At 38.4% G+C, this 23,117-nt stretch overlaps 3 protein-coding genes and 1 non-coding gene across 7 annotated transcripts; 3 read left to right on the top strand and 1 right to left on the bottom strand.

Annotated features, from left to right (window-relative positions):
- Positions 1–27: 27 nt before the first annotated feature.
- On the bottom strand, positions 28–3,807 carry LOC145215142 (persulfide dioxygenase ETHE1, mitochondrial-like). Of its 2 annotated transcripts, none has more exons than XM_080083799.1 (9): positions 3,725–3,807; positions 3,325–3,394; positions 3,167–3,256; positions 3,037–3,091; positions 2,829–2,977; positions 2,178–2,307; positions 1,938–2,027; positions 1,518–1,634; positions 28–1,108 (listed from the first exon to the last, which is right to left on the bottom strand). In XM_080083799.1, exons 1-9 carry the CDS (start codon positions 3,733–3,735, stop codon positions 1,023–1,025), a joined length of 798 nt encoding a protein of 265 aa, XP_079939925.1. In that variant the 5' UTR covers positions 3,736–3,807; the 3' UTR covers positions 28–1,022. The 2 variants fall into 2 exon arrangements, with proteins under 2 accessions (XP_079939925.1, XP_079939924.1); XM_080083798.1 differs by lacking the exon at positions 3,725–3,807 and adding an exon at positions 3,468–3,708.
- Positions 3,808–5,941: 2,134 nt separating this feature from the next.
- LOC145214401 (hypoxia-inducible factor 1-alpha-like) lies at positions 5,942–14,051 on the top strand. 2 transcript variants are annotated; one of them, XM_080082911.1, is made up of 19 exons: positions 5,942–6,064; positions 6,214–6,336; positions 6,580–6,680; positions 6,748–6,902; positions 6,982–7,066; positions 7,160–7,257; positions 8,581–8,617; positions 8,690–8,825; positions 9,036–9,142; positions 9,223–9,370; positions 9,447–9,546; positions 9,867–9,960; positions 10,178–10,255; positions 10,391–10,468; positions 10,613–10,728; positions 11,419–11,902; positions 12,115–12,192; positions 12,373–12,447; positions 12,683–14,051. In XM_080082911.1, the coding sequence occupies exons 1-19, from the start codon at positions 6,015–6,017 to the stop codon at positions 12,820–12,822; spliced, it is 2,283 nt and encodes a 760-aa protein (XP_079939037.1). In that variant the 5' UTR covers positions 5,942–6,014; the 3' UTR covers positions 12,823–14,051. The 2 variants fall into 2 exon arrangements, with proteins under 2 accessions (XP_079939037.1, XP_079939036.1); XM_080082910.1 differs by having other exon boundaries at positions 10,175–10,255.
- A 122-nt stretch (positions 14,052–14,173) lies between these two features.
- Positions 14,174–22,562, top strand: LOC145214476 (sarcosine dehydrogenase, mitochondrial-like). 2 transcript variants are annotated; one of them, XM_080083010.1, is made up of 18 exons: positions 14,174–14,508; positions 15,057–15,182; positions 15,282–15,523; positions 16,207–16,385; positions 16,737–16,916; positions 17,067–17,216; positions 17,273–17,452; positions 17,538–17,667; positions 17,752–17,929; positions 18,141–18,282; positions 18,707–18,907; positions 19,055–19,286; positions 19,669–19,816; positions 19,953–20,057; positions 20,361–20,509; positions 20,811–20,973; positions 21,054–21,161; positions 21,603–22,562. In XM_080083010.1, exons 2-18 carry the CDS (start codon positions 15,106–15,108, stop codon positions 21,766–21,768), a joined length of 2,730 nt encoding a protein of 909 aa, XP_079939136.1. In that variant the 5' UTR covers positions 14,174–14,508; positions 15,057–15,105; the 3' UTR covers positions 21,769–22,562. The 2 variants fall into 2 exon arrangements, with proteins under 2 accessions (XP_079939136.1, XP_079939135.1); XM_080083009.1 differs by having other exon boundaries at positions 14,174–14,521.
- Trnay-gua (transfer RNA tyrosine (anticodon GUA)) lies at positions 16,620–16,711 on the top strand. The gene is given in 2 exon segments: positions 16,620–16,656; positions 16,676–16,711. It is a non-coding gene; the product is annotated as a tRNA-Tyr (tRNA).
- Positions 22,563–23,117: the final 555 nt, after the last annotated feature.

Below are 23,117 nucleotides of genomic sequence, written 5' to 3'. Positions count from 1 at the left end.
TACAGTATTTGTGTTGTAAATACATCATATGAGCACTGAGACGTTTAATGGCTAAAAAGTTTCGATTTGCGAACTTTCCGTGCAAAATCATACCATCGACACACGGTGAAGGCATTGTCATTACGCAACTTGTGAAGACAGGAAAAGATGCGAAAAGCGATGCGAAAGCACTACAAATGACATAAAGCTCATTCGAACGACACCAATCAAAAGCAAACAAGAGGTAACAAAAGCGCAAGCATGTGATTATTTAAAAACTACTTAATCAACACGCACAAGTTTCTATTGTCTATTCATGTGCCACAATAGCCTTAAGCAAGAATCTTTTTGCCTCGGTACAAATAACATGCGGAAATATTTTTTGTTGATTGAAATCCGGTGAATCATAAAAATGATCCAATGAAAATTGTGTTACACATGTTTGGAAGAATGAACATAAAATGCGTTTAGTCACGGTTGATTTCGTATGCTCTTCTGTTTCCGCAACGTCATTGTGTTGTACGTGACGTTTGGCATGCGCAAAACTTCAATGTCGAGCGAAAATGCCATTCTAAATACGTCACAAAACGCTTACGTCCGCATTACGTACGGATGATGTACGTATTGGATATGATACAATGAGCGTTACAAAATAACCTTCATTAAATATATTCGTCTAGTTTTACTAGCAAAACCGAATTAAGACTGTTTAGGGTGTTAAAAAGATGCAAAAAGAATAGTATTATTTGGCGTAAAAACAACTATTTGGTTAATTTGAAATATGTTGAAATTACAATATCATTAATAAAACCGAAAGCGGAGATTTCTCAGCAAAACCATGCGATCATTTCATCTCATATAAATCTCTTAACCTTAAGGCGAAAGCTTAAGCACAATAGCGTAAAAAATACATCAATAATGAACTTTTTCCAAAATTTGACAAACTCATTAAAACGTTTGTAAGCTTAAAATGATGAACTCATTGACGAACGTTGCATGGAGAAAAAAAATAAAAGAAAGTAAAAAAATTGCTTGGTTTTGGATCATTTTTTGCTGAGCAGTTCCGCAGATCCTTGTAGAGCCTCTTTGCTGATCTCACCACATTTGAGATTCGTTGGTACAGCGATGTCTGATAAGAAACAAAACATTTTTTTCAAAAAATAAATAAATAAAGCAACAGGTAGTGAATGTAGATTAATTTTCAAGTTGCTGAATTGCTGCACAACAAATGACACACCCATTCGTTTATTGGTTTATTCACCCTACACTTGACAAAGAATCTAGTGTTATAGGTGCTCTGGGTAGACCACAGGTACACTCAACGAGCAAACATAAAGCAACTAAGCCAAAGGCCATGTTTGAGACCGGCAAACACTACTTTTGCTGATTTGCTGTTTTTAGAATGCATTGTTTATATATGCATATTTTTTACTGGACATGTTTGGTCGGTTTCAATACTGCAAAAAACGTTGTAAAAGAACTTCTTTAAGCATAAACATACAAACACACACCAAATACACTTGTATTTTAGATTATACCAATAAGTTTTGGATACTTCAGGTTCAGCTCTTTCATGAAGTTGATAAATTCATCTCTGCTCAGTGTGAGACGAGGATTAAGAACTTTCTCTTCGGCTACTGTCGTCACAGAAAAGCCTGTAAAACAGAAAAAAGTAGAAACACACTTCTTTTGTAAAGGTGGTCCTCTGTGCATAGAATCCACAGCAGCAACTTGGGGATTTAATCAAACAAATCTACACAAAGTTTCCATGAATATGCAATTTGTGTAAAAGTAAGAAAAATCAAGTAGGGAAGCACACATTTGTGAACTCAAATTTATTAAACCTTCTTTGCCAGCCAGTCAAATACCTGACTGTGCAAATTTATGTTTTCTGTTAACCACTAAAGTACACTCCAGAAAATGTTCCGACCTTAGCAAACATCAGCTTTTATGCTTACCCATGTAGTCATGGCCTGGATAGAGGAAGTAATGATCAGGCAAAGAAAAAATTCGTTTGTACACTGAATCGTACAGCTGCCCTGCATTTCCTAAAATGGAAGGAAGTACAACATTAACTAAACATATTGGGATGCAGCTTACACAATATAGAGTCTTAACAACGTGAGCACATTGCACATCATCTGTACATGGTACTTTTTACATTGGTTTGAAACAATTTTACAACAATGTAACCATGCCTTGTTGAAAATCAGTTCTTCCACATGCTCGAATAAGAAGTGCATCGCCAGTGAAGGCCATTGAATGATCTGGTAGAATGTAAGTCATGCAGCCATTTGTGTGTCCAGGGGTTGCAGAACAGTGAATTGACTACAAAAACCAATAAACATACTAAAGCAATTCAAGCTTGTCATGAAACAAACACACAGTATTTTTTGACTTATTTTAATCGAACATTTTGCTGAACATATTCTTTTTAGGATTTATGACTAATTTGTTTCTTTATGAACCGCTGGTTGAGAAAAAATGTCATAGACATAAAGTGAATGAACTAATGCAAACAATAACCTAGCTGGTGCCAAATTAAACAAACTGAAATTAGCTGACTGTCAAAATTATGTCCTTTAATCCAAAAAGGCTATGGTGGTTTCAGTAAATCAGCCACTTGTGCAAACTAATACCAAAAGGTTGCACAGTGAATAAAGTAGCAATACCATGGCACTTTTGTATCACCTGAAAGAACTTTAAACAGACCAAATTGAACATTTTTTAATTGTGTTTATTTCAGTTATCAAGACAACTTCCACTGAATAATATCTTTCTCAGGAGTTAAAAGTATCTAATTTTTATTTGCAAATACCTATACACATCAAAATATAATTTTTATGCACCTGTTCACCAAACTGAATGACTTCACCATCCTCAATTAACATATCAGCTTTTCCACCAGATGCTTTCGATAACACTGATTGAAACCCAGGAATTCTTTGTTTTAATTTTCCTGTTCCAGTTACATGATCAGCATGGACATGGGTGTTTACTGCAAAGTATTTCCAAAACTCTATTTTGATAAAATGTTATAAATAAAGCACAACTTACATCCATAAACTAGTTTCAGATTCATTTCTTCTATAAACTTAATATCCCTGTCCACCTGAAAAAAAGTTTTTCTTACTATATGATCATATGTTTAGAATGGAATCAACCAGAAATTTTAATGCTGACATACCATTTCTAAGACAGGATCTATGACCACAGCTTTGCGGGTTTTTGCACAGCCAAGAAAGTATGTGTATGTGTAAGATGCATCATGGAACAACTAGAAAAAAGTGTTGAACACAAGATTTTATAATGTTAAATATGCTATATTACAATGCTCCCAGTTACCTGTCGAAACAGCAGTCCCTTAGCTTGATTGCCCAACTTGGTCACATGAGCATACCTGATTTGTTGCAAGCTAAAATAGTTTAAAATAGCAATTATAAAAGTTTCTACAGCTTAACTATAGCATTACACAATCCGAAACATACATTGAAGCAGAATTACGTATGGCAGAAAGTTTCATCAACATTTTTTGACCCAAGGAAAGAAAAGACTTCATATTTTATTTGCAGACAAAATACTATTATAAAAACCAGGGTAACAACAAATTCTGTAACTACCAAAAACAATTTTTTATCTAAAACGTCACTAAAACAACTTATATTTCGTTAACTCAAATAACTTTAGCAACGAATTGTCAAACGCCAAAGTTAACTGTTTTGCAATGCAGGTACTTCGTTCGTACTTGCACCTCATGACTAGTCAGTAGTCACGTAGGCAATGGCCATTAGCCAGGTCCAAGGTTTGACTTCGTATTCAGATGCGTTCTAATCTTTATTCAACTTACATATGCCGACACCCCAGCCACCCAGGTTCAGGCAATTCCTATATACGATTTTTAAATACTTGACTTGAGTTTTACCCACGAACAAAATAAACTACAACAAAAGCAAAGAAGTTTCATAATTGCGAACATCAACAAAGTCACGTGACTTATTTTACGCTACGTTGCACAAAAAGCAATAAAGTCACGTACACCTGTTGTTTTAATTTAATAGAATATTGCTGTGATTGAGAATCTTATCGTTGCCTCCTTTTTGTCTCTTCGGTAACTAAATAAACTATAGATTACCACTAGCTATCTATGATGAAACTCGTCAAAAACTTTGTGTTTGTTAAACAAAAGTTGGTTACTTTAGCAGTTTTCGCTTGATTTTGTTATCTCAAAAGTCAAAAAATAATAACAAGTTATGTCGCAACCGCTACAACTCTTAGTTTGGACAACATTCTCTGTTTTTATTTGGTGCACTACTTCAGTAAATGCATTATTTGAAAATGCAAGATGTATACTAAATAAATTGGCTACGGTATTTGGTAAATCCCTGCCTTAAAAAAAGAATGAGGGAAAGTCCCCAGTACTCAATTACTTGTTTTAAAAAAGTTTTTGTAAAAGAAGGGTTTGTTTTAAAGAGTATTAAAAATCCTTTGGTTGTATTTAATGTACTTACCTTTTGAGTTTATTAGTTGGTTTACTTTGACGGCTTCAGTTACCGGAATTGTTGTTTTTTGCTGTTTTGGTGATCCCACACTACATGGTTTTGGCCAAAAGCAAAAAGTATTTGCTGAATATAGTTTAAATCGCACATTTATCAATATTGCATTTTTTGAAAGAATAGTATCTTTAAGTATATTTTATCATGAGAATTTTAAAATGTGCTACCACCAACTGCCGCTAAAGATCTGTCTGAATGATTTTAGATTTAATGAATTGCCCCTCAACATCTAGCTCGAGGCTGTTGTTTTGTATGGAACTGAGCCGATTGCATGTTATTGATTTATGTAAACTTTAAAGGGTTTCTTGAAAGCGTCCGGGGGTTCGATGCATCCTTTTTCATGTTCCAAAAGTTAAATTGTTACACCACAAAATGCACAAATCCTCTTGTGAATTTGTAGGGGCACGCCAACTTAACGAATCATAACGGGGTATTAACACTAAAAGTTAGAAACCACTGTTTTAAATCTGATATAATGGTTTTCTGTTGCATTACGTCCAGGCTTTAAATGTTCATAAGTAGTATATTTTTGATGTTTAGTTTTTGTTTTTTAATCAATCCTTTATAAATAAAATTAAATAAGCTTTGACACAAAGTTGCAGAATGCTGATTTTTCGTATTGCATGCAAAAATATAGGATTGCGGCAAATTTTTGTTAGCCTTTAATTGCCAGATAGCCTTCAAAAAAACCTTGATTCGCATTCACTTACTATTCAGTTTTATACAAGAGGAAGCAGCGGCCTTTTAATTTTTACAGAGCATTTTGTGTCACAGCACAAGATCGATTTCGGAGTGCCCTGACAGGCGCAGAATTGTCGCTGGTTGGTGCCTGGAGCTGATACGAGAGAGAGAAAGAGAGAGGTCAGAAAAACTGCGAGCTTTGAAAGAAAGGCTGAACCAGTTGCGCAATATGAGGCGGTAGGACGTCATCGCGAGAGAGGAGAGTGCTGGAAAGGTGGGTGTTTGTTGTCCAGCTGATAATAAAGTTTAGTCAGACACTCTGACAGTGACACACCCCTAAATGCAAGAGAGCAGGCATGGTTATCAGCAAAATAATATCGGCATCTGACATCTGAACTGGTCTTAAAATCGTTTGGTAGTGGTTGTGTAGTTAATTACAAAAATACATCAAACAATAACAGGCAGAGCGCCAATATGTAATGAAACAGTTATGGAAATAATATATGCAACGTGTTTCAAAAAGAGTTAGTTACGTGCAGACAAAGGTATTGTTGCAGACAATCGTATTGTTGCAAGTGAATGTGTAGCTATTTGCAAGTAGTTGTATAATTAGACCACTAAATTACTTTATTTGGTGAGCTGTCCCTTTGTGCACAAAATCATACTGTTGTTTTGGTTTAAATTGTTTTGTATTAGTATAGTTCAAACTTCAAAGTGATTTAAGAACCATACTTTTTTTGTTGTCTTATTAACAGACCAGTGATATTTGCGATTGATTTAGTACTACAACGAATAGAAGACATGTCTGTCTTTCCCGAAGAAGAAGAACTCAAACCATCAATGGCTAAAAAGTAAGTGATCATACTGTTATTCCACTACCAATGGCTAAAAAGTGAGTGATCATACTAATATTCCATGTTGTAGTGTAGCTAATTTACCAATAGCAACATAAATACTGGTATTATTGTTGGCTTTGCACTAACATAATACTCTATTGCAGGCAAAGGAGGCGAGAAAAGAGCAGGGATGCTGCCAGGCATAGAAGGACGAAAGAAACTGTATATTTTCAAGAAATTGCCAACCTCCTCCCTGTTTCACATGACCTTGTCAGCAACCTTGACAGGTAGTAGGAGCCCAAGTCCTTTGTGTGTAATGTGGGCACCTTTTCTCATTGTGTAATGATTGACTCCATGGGCGCTTTTTACCCTAAATGTGGTTTGTTATGTAACCAACAGTAGATGTAACAGTTTTCACTAAAAACAATTTCAAATGGAAGGTATATTGTTTGGAATTTAGTTTTTTTGCTATGGCATAAATGTATCATAACATTTTACAAAAAAATATAAAATATTCTTTAAAATTTTAGATCATCCATCATGCGACTTGTAAACAGCTACATAAGACTGCGACAGAGTTTGACTGGCAAATGTGAGGCATATGTGGACCCAAATACACTTCCAATTAAAGGTACGATTGGCAACCAACAATTTGATAAAAGTAGTCAGCATGTTATGTAACTAAACATTATTACCAGATCTCAGTGTAAAACAAGAAATTTTGGAGGATGAACATCTTCTGGCAAGTGAAGACTTTGTGAATGCCCTAAATGGATTTTTATTTATTCTTTCCCCTGATTCTGATATTCTGTACTGTTCTGAAAATGTTAAGGACTACCTGGGTTTATCCAAGGTAAAAAGCTTGCAACCACTGACAGTGTGATTGTGTAGTTTGGTAAAGGGTTAAGTTTGTGGTGTTTAATCTTTTGCAGTTGGATCTTATTGGTCAAAGCATACTCAGCTTTGTCCATGAAGGTGATCATGAGGAAATAAGAGGGTGCCTAAATGAATCTGATGGTAAGTGTAATCCAAACATGTACCATAATCAAATTCGTACAGTGTTATACCAACCACAATGTTAAACCAACTGTGTGTATTTGTTTATTTTAGTCACTGAACGTTCAACTCACAAAGCCTTCTTTTTGCGAATGAAGAGCACATTAACTGTCAACGGCAAAAGCATCAACTTGAAATCAGCGTCCTACAAGGTTGGTTGGTAGATCATTAGTCACTTGTTTGTTCTGTGCGTTTACTTACCGTTGTGGTCGTGGTTTTGTCGATAAATGTATTCCTAACTAGCACAAAGTGTTAACTGTTGTCTCTAAAACTCGCGTTCCAACAAGAATGAAAGTAGTGTTACAAACGAAACTATACTGTCCACTGTGTGCTGTAAGTAGAACCAGTCGATGGCATAAGCCCGACCAGCGCTGACAAATTTTCTGCCGCCATTGCTGGTTTTGAGCGCTCACGTACGCACATCGCTCGGCGGGCTAGTCTATTTCTTGTGTGCTCTTGTTTTGGTCAATCAGTTCTTGTCTCTTCTTACATTCTGGTCGTTTCGAGAATAGCCCAATCACGATCGGGGCGCCCCCGGCTTATTGCACATTCTGCGATGCCGCTAAACTACTTTCGTGTCAATTTTGCGACAACTGCAAAAATGTTTGTTTTTTATTCAGATCGTAATTGATTAATATTCCTACAGACCGTGGTGCAACACAATCGATAAACTGTTGTAAATATGTTTTCTGTTAGTTTAAAGGTTGTTTTAGTGGGCAGTATATTTTTTATTTGTGCCTATTTTGAAACAGTTTATGTTAAGTTAAGTTCCATTGGATAAGCGCAAGTGTCAAAGTTAAATCGTGGTAGCAACATAAATGACAAACTATTGTTAATATGTTTTGTGTTAGTTAAAAGTTGTTTTAGTGGGCAGTATATTTTTATTTGTGACCATTTTAATACAGTTTCTGTTGAGTGAAGTCCTATGGAATAAGCGTCCGAGTTAAATTTTTCGGTTTCGCACTGTATTTTTGGCATAAAAAACAATGGAAAATTCTCGTCGTTGCCGGTAAAGTGTTTAACCTTGTGCGTCTGCAGCAGATAAAGAGCCCGGGTCATGTGACCAAGGTTCAAGCGAGTCCTACTTGTTTTTGTAACACGCCTCGCTGCTTCCGATTGCGCGAAACACGTATTGAGCCCCCGAATATGCGTCAGTTGTTGCTTTCTCTTTCGTTATCCTGCGCTTAGCTCAAATGAGCAGCTAGACTTGTTTACCACGATCTGGGCCGCGCTTTTGCAGCTTTGCTTTCACCCCTTCAGTGGCGACGGACAGCGGCTCTTTTGTCTGTGGCCGACCGTCCCGTCAAAACATGTTTGCCGGTATTTTTTGCCTTTGTCACTTACCTGCTATTTCTGGAATTTCCGGATATTCGTGTATTATGCACAGTCCATTAACCAACATGTAATATTTTTAGGATAATTACCCATTAAGATCTTTGGTTTCCATTGTTCAACAGTTAACATTTATGTTTTAGGTACTTCAGTGCAGTGGGTTCCGCAAGGTTGTCAAAGGTATGTTTTCGGATTAACACCATCAATAAGCCACCATTTCGAACACACCATGACCTAAAGGATTTTTTACAGATGACAACAACTCGAATTTGCTTGTTGTACAAGCCGAGCCGATTCCCCATCCGTCAAACATCGAGCATTTTCTGGACAGCCAAACCTTCCTAACACAACATACGCCTGACATGAAGTTCTCCTACTGCGATGATAGGTGGGGCACAGTTTATACATAAACGTCATACATGCCAGGTCAATAACCTTTGGCGGTTTGGAAAGGCATCTACTGGATTTACATACATAGTCGCGTAAAAAAGTAAACATTAAATTTTCATCTTTATTCGATGAATCACAGTGTTGTGAATTTAACCCTTGGCCCAATTTCATTTGACCTAATGTTGTGAATGGTTGCATTTCGCTTCAGGGTGACGGAATTGCTCGGTTACGACGAAAGTGACATGCTGGGAAAATCATTCTTCAACTACTGTCACGTTCTTGATATAAAACCACTTGAAGACTTCTTCCATAAATGTGAGTCTTATGATTGCTACTAGCAGTCTCCAATACCAACTTTAAACTTTATCAATATGTTTCTTGTATTTCTATGACAGTGTACCGACTCAACCAGATTGAAACCACTCATTACCGTTTCCTCTCTAAGACTGGTGGTTACCACTGGATCGTGACGCAGGCCACTGTTATTCCCTGCTCCAAAAATCAGAAACCTCAATGCGTCGTTTGCGTCCACTACGTGTTAAGGTACTTTTCGTCATGTAGTTAAAAAACTTAATTAGTGCGACCGTCCTCTGCAAGTCATAAATATGTTTTCTTGCAGTGGCCCAGTGAACGAGAATGTGGTATTTTCGACCGAACAACACCAATGCGTTGGAGCAATGCCATTCAATATGGTTCCCATTGAAAGCAGCGATGAAGAGGTGCGTACAATACAGAAAATTTAAATCCGTTAATCGATTGGTATGATATCTTTTCCCAGAACGGACCCCAGAAATAGCTTTTCGCGACTCAATGGCATTTCCGCACCATTTCAGCTGATACCACAATTTGACATAAAACCTCTTTCGATTGCGACATATAGCGTATTGCAAAATGCTTCTGACCAACCTACCAAATTTAAATACATTTTAGTCCTTACGTATAATGCTTCTTGCCGTATGGTGGCTCAATAATCGCTCTAATAATAGACTGATTTCTTCCTCTGGAATTTTGCCACCGCTAAATGCGTTTCTTTTTACAGGAAAAAGCCGAAATTGAAGAAGTCAGTAAATTTGTGCTGGATGACAACAACGCATTTATCGATGACTTGCTAAAAGCGCCGACCGAAACACCAGGTCAGTTCTTCAAAGTGAATCTCCGTTTGTTTGTTAAACGATGGTTGAATGAGTCAAGTCTTTTAAACACAAATCTTAGAAATGATTAACCTGCCCAAAAGGACGTTTAATCGGGAATTTTGCTGAAGTTGTTTGTCCTTTATACTATGACAGTAGACTCTTTGTACACCTTTTGTTTCATGGGAACCAATATTTAAATTTCTTTTTTGTTTAGCAGTCAAGGAAAATGCACCACCATCGTATGGCGATTTCAAGATTGTGCCACTAACCTTGACCGACATGGACGAAAATGACGGTGGGTGAATTATGGCGCAATACGGCGAACTGCCGGTGGTGCTTTTAAATATAACCTCCTTGACTTGGGATTTTTCCTTCTTTTTGTTTCGAAATTCGAAAGCCACCCTTAATAAACTAAAACTTCTTTGCGCAGAAATAACATTGGATGAGAATCTCATTTTCAACGCTCCCTCTATCGGAGATCCATGGACCTACAGTTCACCTGAAAAAGGTAAGCAATATATTTTATCAATATATCGATTTGTTGCGTATTCGATCCCTTAGTTAGAAAATAATTACCCTACCAGGTTGAATGTTTGCTTTTGCAACTGACAAATAAATGACTAGCGATTCCAATTGTTTTTCAAAATTGCAGAACAATTGGAGGATTTGTTTCGTGATGTGGCTGTCGAAAATACTGCAATCCAAAAACCATGTCACGAGGGTCAACAGCAGCAAAACGCGTTTGTCATTGCATCCCCGCCTTCCGAGGTAAGCGTCAGATTTATTCTTGCCATATAAATGACGTGCTAATGGTCAGGCGCCCCTGGTTTACAATCTAATACCCATCCTTGAGAACCAATCAAAAGGTACAGGGCAGAACACCCTTTCCGCCATAGACCCCTGTTTTCCTACGTGGTCATGAATTCGTGCTTTGACGTCGCTTAAATGGTGTGCTGGGTCAGATTAGGTGGCCCCTTCTTACAACTTCCTCCCTGCCTGACGTCAAGCACCCAGCACAATATTTCTTCCCTGAACACAAAATATGCTTTATTAGCTATAAACTGTGCCCCGCGGTTCGCATAGTTTGTTGATCTTTTGCACTGTAACCGCCTGCGGCATTTAGTGGTGCATGTACGTCATGCGATGTGTGCGAGGTATTTTCAAAGAGAAACGAAATTCGTGCAGACAGACTCCGCTGATTGCACGAAAATGTATTTTTAACTTTGGCGATTTTATGATAATTCTCCTACACGCTTCACATTTAATGCAACTACTCGCGTATGTTCGTCGCGCATGAGTATTACTTTAATCAGGTAAAGCTTGTATTACAAACCCACAGCAGTACGTTAATCTAAATAACAGAGTAAACTTAGGCTACCGAATAAACCGCTTCTTGTTCTCTTATCTACCCCCACCTTGTACATAGCTGTTTGCTTAACATCGAATTCGTTCCAATAGGCGCAGAATCAAATCGATAACGGCAGCAGCGGAATGACGCGCATGATGCCACTGCCCTTGTTCGACAAGGAGGGGCCACCGCCGTTACCGTACAACACGCACGACTTTCGTCGAAGCTCCATAAGCCCGTGCGACAGCGCGTACTGCGGAAGTCCGATCAGCCTTCCCGGTGGCTATCAGTGCGACGAAGGACCACAGTCGCAGGGCCCCAGATCCTTGGCTCGAGATATTGGCCGATTTCAAAAGTACCAAACCGTACCTGTGCGGGATGAGAAGTTTGCTGAGCACAAAGCGAATCTACAGCGTGGATATGTGGGCAATTTAACCAACGCAGACCTGCACAACGCTTACGCTCGCAAGCGGAACCACTCAAGTAATGCGGCGGGCAAGTTTGCATCACCTACAGCACCTCTACTTCCCAGCCAAAAGCGAAGGTGTCTGAGCCGGGAAAGTCAAGCGATGTACAATGGAAACGCGTCACAAGGTTAGTTACACACTATTTCCATGTTTCATATGAAGTAAAATGATTTATTTGGGCATTTATTAAAATCATTAACCTTCCAAGAATCTTATATTACAAGTGACATATTAAACGGGAATTCGTAGTGTTTTGCATAATGGTTGGTTTGCGTGAATTCCCCTTTCCTAATTCGAGAAACACATCGTTCCTAACGAAATGTATGTTTACTTTTTCAGCCAAAAGCCGCAACCCAGCTCAGTTACAGCAGTTCGTCAATGTGTTACTTCAGCCTGGAACGGGTTACGGCTGTACAGGTGAGGTTTCTTTGCACGCTAGGCATTAATTGCTTTTAAATCTCATGATTCAGCAGCCTTAGCCGTTTCTCTATTAAAACCTTAACCCGCAGACATCAAATAAGCCGGCAGCGTCGCCAAATTAAGAATTGAAAAACCTCATTTTTCTTCAAAAAAATACAATGGGTAATTTTGTTACAGGAGAGAAACGTGACGGACGAAACGAGCCACTACGAAACTTGTTTCTACAGCGAGACATTTTCAGTTCAACTGCTGGTATGTAAATCAAATTAAAACTTGTGTGATTACTTTAGTAAATATTAGTGCCATGATAGTTTTGAAAGTCTGTTTCGCATTTTCTTGTACAGTTTACTATGCCACTTAACTGAAAAGCCACGTTACCAATAAACGTTAAGCCACAAAGGCAATTTCTCAACCTTGCGTCAGCTAAAGTACAAGCGTATGTTGACGAGTGACTATATAAGCAGTATTTCCTTTGTACGTCTAACAGATTGTGACTCGTGGGGTTCAAATCTCTTGCCGGAGCTCTCGGTCCACGACTGCGAAGTGAACGCTCCTCTACTGCTGAACGACAGCAAGTTACCACTGGGAGCCGACTGTGTTCATGCACTGGACGAGGAAATAATGTAGCGGCGACCAAGTCGGTAAACTTCTCAGCTCAAGCAAAACAGCAACAGACATCTGGAATTGTCTTAATCCGTGGTGTGAGTGCGCTAAGTGTTTATGTCCTTCCACGAGTGTGTGAGTGCAAAACCGCAATTGTGCCAAAGATGTATGGGAGTCTGTGTTCTTTGTCCTCCGTTCCAAAGCCAGTTCATCTGTTGACTATCACGCGTATGTATGTGTGTGTATGATTCAGTGCGGTTGTATGCCTGTATTCTACCTATGTGACGCATTCAAATCTACTGCCTGATATTATTAAAACGCGCGGGTTTGACGCCAAAACAGGCAGTTGGCTGACGCAACCAATTGCACTTGACTATTGCAGTGCCCGCATTTTAATTCTCTTGCACGCGCGCTTTTCAATCATGAATGCTGCGCGTCTGGGTTATATGTTCACCGTTTTAATTGAACTGTACCTGCGCGACATTTATTTCTGGACTTGAGGCAAAATACCTCAAGCTTTAGTTTATTCATTTCTTTTACACTTTCGCCTTTTTCTTTTCTTTGTGTGTCCATCCACTTTTTACATAAAATGTTTTACCATTTTGTATTGAACGTTCAATAGTTTCAGAGTTGTTTTTTTTTATGTGTATGCAGGTTTGTTTTATCCAGACCTGCCAGAAAACGTTGGCATGCTTGTGGCTGTAGGAACCCATGTGTTTTCGGTAGTGTCGAATCTTAATTAACTGGTATAGACAACCCAGCGTAAAATTATACATCAAAAATGTGTGTCGAATTTTTCTCCTTTAAAAATCTCTTTTCCTTCGTTTTTTGACGTGTGCAGTTTTGATTGTATCGCATGTCGTGATATTTGCTCGCCGAAAAAAGTTCACTGGAATTTTTGTGTGCAAATCCCAACATTTATGTTAATTTGACTACTGCGTCCCAAAGGGCGAATTTTTTAACAAGGTGACAAGGGCTGAAAATGTGCCCAGTCTAACTGCGCATTTCGTCCTTTAGTGGGTCTTTTTGTGACTTAACGCATGTGGCCGTGCCATTTGCTAACATAAAAATCGTTTAAGCCGTGGCAAGCACTTGCTGCAGCATGGTTTAATTGTGTTCTCGTTTGCGAAATGGCCACACTGCGTCTTTCGTTCCTGCACCCATTGCGCATGTGTTCTGTATTACATTGAACGCGTAATCGTGTAATGCTGTTGAGAAAGTTGTAAATACAAATAAAAGACCTAATCATCGCATGTTTTTGCGCCGGAAGAAAGTTTTTAGCAGTGTTAGCAGCAAAGCAGTCTTTGCAGTTTGTTTTTATGTAGCTGGTTAGTCACTTAGCTAGACAAAAAAATGTATTTTATCATTATATGAATGGAACAAATTGGTTTTAGATGATTTTTTAACGGTCGCTGTAACACACAAAAGCTGATCTACTGGTGGTGTAGCCATCGTCACGCTTCAACGAACGCACAAAACAACAACTGCTTTGGACAAAAACGAGCGGCTGCTGAGTAGCGCTGATTAATTTTGAATTTTAGTTAAGTTCGTCGCTTTCGACGTGAGTCTGGATAATAGATACTGTTCGCCATCCTTCGTACGTTGTGTACATATGGGCGTTGTTGCTGATGTGTGCCGAGGCATTGCAGCATATCTTTATTCATGCCGCCAAGTCGTTGGTTCAAGTTGCATGTGGCAGCACCGGTTTCAGTAAATGTGCTTGGTGAATTTACTCAAATATTTGTGTTGTGAAATCGCTTATAGATTTTTAAAAGTTATGTGATGTTATTATATTGTTACTGTGTTTAATTGTAAATTTTCTTTCTACAAAATCCTGGCAATGCAGATGTACATGATACAGGATGTCCTTATTAATGAGCTTTTACTATTAGTTAGATGGAATGCACCAGACATAATCTAAATGTTTTTTAATATATGTTTTGTTAACATCCTTTATTTGAAAATGGAATTTTTAATATTTTAAGGAACACTATGTACTTGTGTATTTATTAATTGTACCTTCGTTATTAACATTGTATGGGTCATGAAATGCCAACAACTTTTCTTTTAATATAGTGAAGGTGGTAAAAGTTATTTAAGTTCATAAAAACAAATGCAATGTCATTTGTTAGTGAACTGTGTAGCTTAAATTTATAGATTTTAGCTTAGATAATGCAAGACTATCACAAAGTTTTGATACATAATTGCATTTAATGTGTGGTGTTATTATTTGATTTTGAAATGTAAACTTTGTTTAGAGTACCGTTTAATCAAATTGTTTTGTTGTGAACAAAACGACCCTTTCCTATGATGAGATTTATCAGGAGATGCAACAAACTTCATCTGAATCTTGACAAACAAAAATATTTTGCACAAAGCGTCAGGTAACATATATCCTTGCACAATTTACTACACATTTAAGAGCATTTAAAAAACACAACAACAACAAGGTATGCTGTGTTAATGCAAATTTTACTATGCAGACTTCTCAGCACACTAAACTGCAGCAGGACAGCAACCAAATTCAATTTACATCAGCATTCCTCCAGTCGCAAGAATGGAACCAACAGCACCCAGCAGCTACCTACAGAAGCTGATGTAGTTGTGATAGGGGGAGGGAGTATTGGCTGCAGTACAACTTATCATCTAGCTAAGTATGGAGCTGGGAAGGTTGTTCTTCTTGAAAAAGATAAACTGACTGCTGGAACAACATGGCACACAGCAGGTTAGTGAACTTATCTTCCCATTGGCTCTGATGGTCATACACTAAAACCAAATTAAACTAAATGAGAAATGAGCCATACTTGGTGGCCTAATTGTGGCCATATAAGTAGAGAGTCATTCTGATTGTTTTGATGCGAAAAAGTAATTGCGACACTATTAAACTATATGGCAGAAAGGTTTGTAATACCAAGGCCATGAAGAAAAAATAGGTTATGTCACAAGTATCATCACAGATGTTTTAACCTTTTTATGTTATACATACATTTTTTACCAAAGCGTAAAGTTTGTTGGAACCTATTTTTAATTCATGGAACCAATCAATTAGAGCAGTCTTTGAAAAAATGTAAGGTCCTCTTAGTACAGCGGTGGGGTCCGTGAGGCAATTTTGGGGGGACCGCAAAAAGGTTGAAGTAATTCTATAATCTTGTTGAATAAGTTTGAATCAAAGTAGAATTGAGAATCGTCTCCATTGCTCAACAAATAGCCTTTATTGCATGACAACTAACAAAAATGCAATTGTTCGCGCACAATGGTAATGTGTTTTTTCTTGTCTGTGATGTCAGATGCTGTCTTCGGATCATTGTTATGCGCAATTTTGCGTAACTAGCTAAAATCCTGCAATCAAGTTTCGTTTTTTGAAATACAAAGTTTGAGAACCACTGTCTTAGTGCATGTTGTATTTAGGTTTACTGTGGAGAGCTGTGCCACATGAGTTTGAAATGAAGATTGTGGACGATACCCGCACCTTGATGACGACTATATTACCGCAGGAGACTGACAGTGAAACGGGATGGATACAAACGGGAGGGTTGTTTACAGCCAATGACCAAACCCGATTGGACTCATACAAACGAATGGCAACGGTAAGTTAATATTAACGGTATTTATTCTGTCAGCGATTTATTACGTTTCGATGTCGCACAAAAAACTGTTAAATTATGCGGCGATAGGCTTACACATCTCTAATTTCTATGGATTAAATTGTTGCTGCCTGGAAACGGGAACAATGATTGTTGGTTTAGCGTCGCTTCAAATGCCGCCCAAAAGCATATGGATTCGAAAGCATAAGTGGCGCTTTTCCACATGCATAATTGCATCCTTCGATAGCTCAGTTGGTAGAGCGGTGGACTGTAGTGGTTGCAAACCGTCAGATATCCATAGGTCACTGGTTCGACTCCGGTTCGAAGGAATTTTTATTTAACTGTTTGTAACAGCTTGCAAAAGTCTTTGGAATCGAAACTCACATTTTATCGGCGGCTGAAATACCTCAAGTGCATCACCTGCTGGATAGTTCAAAATATGTTGGGGCTCTGTATAATCCACTGGATGGCACTATGGATCCAACCGGAGCCTGTACTTCCTACACCAAAGCAGCAGCAAAGTATGGTGCTCAGGTAAAACACACGCCAAAATCGAATGCCATAAAAACTGTAACTGGGGAGGAAGCTTTAAATGTTAAAATGTGTCCAGTGAACCTTTCAAAAACATAAAAGAACGTTTTCACCGTTGGTATCTTATTATGTCATAAGTCATGATCGCCTTAGGTTTTTGAGGGCTGCGGCGTCGAAGGAATCGACACGAGGTTAGACGATTTCGGAATCCAAAGAGTCTCTGCAGTAAAAACAAGCCGTGGGTCGATTAAAACTGGCCAAGTGATAAACTGCGCAGGCGTGTGGGCGCCCAACATAAGTCAGGTACGTTGAAGCTGCACAACAAGTGATGTTTATGATCTTAACATCCTGTTGCACAGATGGTCCACATTGCCATTCCCCAAGTTACGTACAGACATGCGTACGTTGTGACCGAGCCGATAGAGGGCGCTCGTCATCTTCCGAACGTTCGTGACCACGACGGTTCGGTTTACATGAAACGGCAGGGCGATACACTGCAAGTGGGAGGTTATGAGGCAAACCCAATCTTCTGCAAAGAAGCAAGTGAAGTTTTAATCATAAACACATCGTTGTTTCATTTTGTGCACTTTTTAACGTTTATAGTCATTCAAATTGTTTTTGTAGGTTGCGGACGACTTTGCATTTGGTCTCTATACATTAGACTGGGATGTATTTGGTCGACATTTAGCTATTGCTTGTGACGCTATGCCTATCATTGCAAAAACGGGAATTCGATCAACAATTTGTGGACCCGGTAAAAAAACGAAGAGTTCATACCACATTAAAAATTAGAGTCTCATTTTTTAACATCCCAGTTTATCATCTATACCGTGTTTAGAATCTTTTACACCCGATAAACAGCCACTGTGTGGCGAATCGCCAAAAGTACGAGGATTTTTTTTCGCCAGTGGGTTTAACAGTGGCGGCATGATGCTCGGCGGAGGTGGTGGAAAACAAATAGCGCTTTGGGCATTACGTGGAAAACCAGAAATTGACATGTTTCCATGGGACATACGGTAAACTTTTAACTTGTGGTTTTCACAACAATCTCACGGTTTTGGATAGCATGTAAATTCGCCTTGTCAAGGCGTTCGGAAATTTGAAGATCGTGATTTGGAATTTTTGTAAAACTGTGTAACAAATTGTAAAATATAGTACGGCAGTTTTCATCTAGGTCGCATAGTGTATATGGCAGTGTGGAGAAAGTGCCCTTCTATTTCTTTGCAGGAGATTTCCTTCGAGCTTGGTCACAAACAAAACGTGGCTTACCGAGAGATCTCACGAAACATACTCGAAGCATTATTGTATGTCGTTTCCACACGATCAGCCCCTGGCAGGAAGAAACATGCGAAAGGACGCTCTACATCAGGTAACAAAAGTTGATACTTAAATAAAGTATTAATACTTGCCTTAACGTAATGCAGATTTCAGACAATAAAATTTCCATAAACTATAAAGTAGTGGTGCACATTCAGATTTTGCCTGCTATAGCCTGCTATGCAGACTTTTTCTACTTTCTGGCTAATTCCGTCATTTTCCTTTTTTTTATGTTTGCCTTGTCATCTGTCGACAATATTAAGGTTTAAAGCATATGTCCCCAGCTCCAATCTGTAGATAAGTGGATTTTCTTAGAAGTGTTTTAAGAGTTGACTAGATATGACTTGGTTAATCAAGGTCAAATACACTGTCAACAAGCAAACGTGTCTGGCCTTCCGTACATCTAGTACGTCCAGTTAAATGCTAAGCAAGGCGTCGACTTAACGAAAATTGAGACCGTTTGTATGTGACCAAAGGTTTTGTTGGACCGGGGTTGCTTTTACGAGGAAAAACACGGATGGGAGCGACCAGCTTATTTCACTGATGGACCGAAAGCCGAAGTGAAAAAGTACGACTTCTACGGGGCATACGATAACAAAATTCACCAAGACTACCAATACAAAACCCTTCTCAACCACGAGTATTCTTACCGATACCCTGGACCTGTCCACGAAGCGGTATTGGTCACATTTGCATTTTTTAAATGTTTGTCCTACAATATCATCATAACATTCTGTTATTTTTATTTTTAACCCAAAAAATTATCAAAACTCTCATTTTATGCGATTAAATTATTTTCTCACAAGCATATCATATCACTACAGATAAGCAAAGAGTGCGTAACATGTCGAACGTCATGTGCTGTGTTTAACTCAAGTTCTTTGGGTAAATTGGTGCTGGAAGGTCCAGACGCAACCAAGGCTGCCAAACTTCTCTTCTCCTCGGATGTCACTGCCAACCCGAACTGCAATACGAGCACCTACACCCTGATGTTAAATGATAAGGGAGGGATTGAATCTGATCTTGTTGTGTGTAAAATGGACACTGGAGATCATGGTAAGGTTGACTTTAGTGGACTGTGTGATATCTTTTTGCAAATTATCGTTGCAAAAAGGTCACAGGACCTGAAATTTCAGTCGTTTGGACCTAAAGAATTTAAAATAATGGCAAACCATGGAACGTTTAGATTTTAGAAATATGTGGAGCTTCTGTTTTCACGAATTTTAATGAACGTTTTAACTCATATTTTTTGGTGTAAACACACACACTCAAGAAACCGACAAAATTTATCTTAAATAAAAGGCATGTGATTTATGTGTTCATTCGTTATATAAAGGTTTTTGTGGCAATATTGAAGAAATTACTTCGTATTGCAAACTCAAATCTAAATCCTTCGTTACTCCTAAACCCCTTTTTAATGTACCAAACTTGTTTTTAGATTTTGACTATTTTATGACGGTTGGGGGAGCAACTACGGAATACTGTAAAGGTCATATTAGTGATGTGTTAAGTACAAGTGGCCTCAACTACAATGTGAAAGACAGAACTGAGGAGCTTGCAACGTTGAGTTTGCAAGGGCCAAAAAGGTTAGTTTTTCACCATTACATTTTCACTAACCATTTTGTGATAATTATACCTCCGCACCAAAAAAGCGTTGTTTTGTTGTTGTTATGGAAATAAGTTTATGCCATCGTGCTGACAACTATTATGCATTTTTGACAGTCGAGCGGTACTGAAGGAGCTGATCACAGGTGATGTCACCAAAAGTCTGCAATTCGGCCATTTCGCGTTGAGTAACATTGTCGGAATTAATGTGGGTATTTTGAGGTAAGTTGAAATACTTTGTTAACACAAAGAACATTTCGTTAATATTCCTAAAATATAGTGTGTCAGACCTAATAAAGGCGTCATACCAAATCAGCCGGTCACCAAGCATTCCCATACGACAAGGCGTAGGCTAGAAAAATCTAGCCTGCGGTAGTATTCGAACCCACGACAGGAGTCTTTCAGTGACTCGCGCTCTACCAATTGAGCGGTGAGCCCGTCGAAGGTCGAATTACAAGCAACTTTGCCTGTCTCGTATGCTGCACATATTCCCATATGCCTAAATTCATACGGCTTATCGTTTAGACGTTCTTTCGTCGGGGAATTGGGATACGAGGTGTCATGTGAGAGTCAACACGCTGTGAAAGTTTATGAGGCAATCATGGGAGTAGCAAAAAAGCATGGAGGCCGTGATGCAGGATATCGGGCTATGGAATCACTAAGCATTGAAGCTGGTAAGCAATAAGCACCAATGTTTGCAAATGCTTATACCAAGTGATGAGTTTGTACGCATTGTTTACATACCATATTTTTTTGAATGTTTTGGCACCCGTTTAACCCGTCTTGAGCTGGTGATCTGGGACAATCAATTCTTGTCATACTTCAAAACACATGCAAGTTCATTTTGTCAATGAGGTAGAAAAGTAGTTGTGTCACTAGCAATCGACCTGACTGGTTGTTTAGTGCTTAATGAGAAGTGGTGCTAATGTTTATTTAAATGCTTGTTAAGTATTTACAAAAATATGTTTTTCCAAGGTTTTCACCACTGGGGACACAGTGTGCGTACCGACGACTCGCCGCTGGAGTCGCGTTTGTTGCACTTGTGTAACAACGATCGGCATTATCATGGATCTGCTGCAGTAGCTGAAATGAGAGGACAGCGCCCCAAAAAATCACTAGCCTTTTTTACAGTTGACGAGTAAGATTGCGTTGCATTTTTAAGTGTTTTGACGCCTACAAAGTTCCAACTAATCACTTTGTTTGATGATCGTGCTTTAGCCAAGTACAACTTTTTGGGGAGGAGATAATATGGCGGGATGGAAAAGTGGTTGGTTTCACCCGAAATGGAGTTCACGCGTTTAATATCAACAAGGGTGTGGGCATGGGGTAAGTGCTCGTGTTATTTGATTTGCTATTTTAACTACAAAGGTGTGGTCTAGTGAATGCCCTTTAAATACACTTTGAATCTTTGAATTGTCTTCACCTTGAAATTTTTCTAATTGTATCAGCTAGTGAAGTTTCGGTTGGCTGAAATATTTGGTCGTCGTTTCGGTTTTGGATCGTACTTTTTTTGAAAACTCGACTGAAACCGAAAAGTGTTACAATCGATCATTCAAAAATATATCAGACAAAATCGGTAATGTGATGAATGTTGCTACATTTTATGTTCCTGTATTTAGCCAAGGGTTTTTAAATTAGAATAGATTATTTGTTTGTGAGCCTGCAAAGATGTGTCTCACCAAAAACAGTAAAAAGGTGTACATGTTTTATCATTCGAAATTAGATATATTTTTTATTTCTTTTTTTTCGCATATTTTTTTGTTTCAGCTACGTCGACATTCCGGAAAATGATAAATCAAGTGTCGATGACTATATTCTTGGCGGAAAGTATGAGATTGAACGCAACTTTGTCAAACACAAGGCGAATGTGTATTTGAACAGTCCATTTGATCCAAAACGACGTCGTGTGCGTGGCTTGTTTAAATCCACATGAAACGTTTGCCTTAAAAACCACAAGATCAAAATATTAAACTTGCGCAAAAATGTAATTTAAGCTGGTGCTCTAATTTAAAATTAGACTTCAAGGCACAAGGTTTTTTATGTGTGACTAGCAAAGTACTTTCTGTTTAGTCCCTACATTGAAATCGTTTTTACTGTTGCCATAATTGACTAGGTGTCTATCTGTTCATAATCATGTATTTTATACTGACATGCAGTTTTGCCAAAACTTATCAATTTGTATCAAAATTCCTTTTTTTTATTATACTTTGGTATGCAATTTAACCGCAAAGTTTCAGTGCAATTTTACGCTTGCTTAGACGGAAAATCTACTAACACCATAACTCACGTCAGCCGCACATGTAGCTAATTTTCGATGGGGGACGCAAAGAGCACAAATCCTATTGAAAACGGTATATCTCAAAGTATGCCTGCGGTTAGGGTTGGGTTAGGTATTATCATCAAAAATTCAATGATACTAACCCCCAAATTTAGTTTTTAATGTATTTTTTTCAAAAACTTACTTCCCAACCATACTCTTATTTAGCCGTTAAATTCATAATTCAGCTCCTGCGCCACCTATCGAAAATTAACTAAATGTGCGGCTGAGGTGAGTTATGGTGTAAGTAGCTCTACCTACTTGGACTTGTTAACGTTATTGTAGCAGTAATCCATGGCGGTTTAACCTTACTGATTATATTCCCCTTTTATATGCCTCGTTTTTAGTCCCCTAATTTCACGCTTAACGCTATTGGTGCTATGTGTTTTGCAATAAACTGCCTAAAACAATTCAATTTTGGTTATGTCAGTCCAGTGCACATTGTTTGGTTTATCCCTACTTTCGAACATATACTTGAAGCAACATTTACCAACCCGTTATATTGTTATTCTTCCCCAAAATGCCACAAAGGTAATTCAAATTAAACAACGTGAAATGAATCAAACATAAAGTAAATGAGGCCTTACATAGACTTTAAGGGACCTTACTCCTAAGGGGATTTCACTCAAGTTGCTAAAATGAAAATACACCACGAAAGACGGTAAAATGGCTCTGCCACTAGTCAACCCCATTTTGATGATGCATACAGCACTTTTTCTGAATTATTGTCAAATGAATATCGAGGTAACAAAGGTACCAATGAACGATCCTGTAATCTCGAGGTGTTTGCTGAACAAACACGACTGATTTGCTGAATTTGTCCAACAGACCTGACTGATATCCTGAATACTTCACGCTACAAACAAATTGCTTTGGGCTGTACAAACGAATTCTATAATGTAAAAGTACCAAGACTAGCCTACACAAGCAGTCTACTGTCCTGCATATGCAAAACGCGAAAATGC

The sequence above is a fragment of the Phallusia mammillata genome, chromosome 2 (genome assembly GCF_965637545.1).
Source record: "Phallusia mammillata chromosome 2, kaPhaMamm4.hap1.1, whole genome shotgun sequence".
Taxonomy (NCBI): domain Eukaryota; kingdom Metazoa; phylum Chordata; class Ascidiacea; order Phlebobranchia; family Ascidiidae; genus Phallusia; species Phallusia mammillata.
The sequence above is the reverse complement of the archived record's forward strand: the minus strand, read 5'-3'. Positions and strand labels throughout refer to the sequence as shown.

Bases quoted from the DNA above. Each gene is read 5' to 3' on its own strand.
- LOC145215142 (XM_080083798.1), bottom strand. From the start codon at position 3,538: ATGAAGTCTTTTCTTTCCTTGGGTCAAAAAATGTTGATGAAACTTTCT. The intron at 3,395-3,467 runs GTATGTTTCGGA...AAACTATTTTAG, and splicing joins ATACGTAATTCTGCTTCAAT to CTTGCAACAAATCAGGTATG. The intron at 2,028-2,177 runs GCATGGTTACAT...CTTCCATTTTAG, and splicing joins AAGAACTGATTTTCAACAAG to GAAATGCAGGGCAGCTGTAC.
- LOC145214401 (XM_080082910.1), top strand. From the start codon at position 6,015: ATGTCTGTCTTTCCCGAAGAAGAAGAACTCAAACCATCAATGGCTAAA. The intron at 7,258-8,580 runs GTTGGTTGGTAG...TTTATGTTTTAG, and splicing joins TGAAATCAGCGTCCTACAAG to GTACTTCAGTGCAGTGGGTT. The intron at 12,193-12,372 runs GTGAGGTTTCTT...ATTTTGTTACAG, and splicing joins AACGGGTTACGGCTGTACAG to GAGAGAAACGTGACGGACGA.
- LOC145214476 (XM_080083010.1), top strand. From the start codon at position 15,106: ATGATGAGATTTATCAGGAGATGCAACAAACTTCATCTGAATCTTGAC. The intron at 17,930-18,140 runs GTAAACTTTTAA...ATTTCTTTGCAG, and splicing joins ATGTTTCCATGGGACATACG to GAGATTTCCTTCGAGCTTGG. The intron at 19,287-19,668 runs GTAAGGTTGACT...ACTTGTTTTTAG, and splicing joins AATGGACACTGGAGATCATG to ATTTTGACTATTTTATGACG.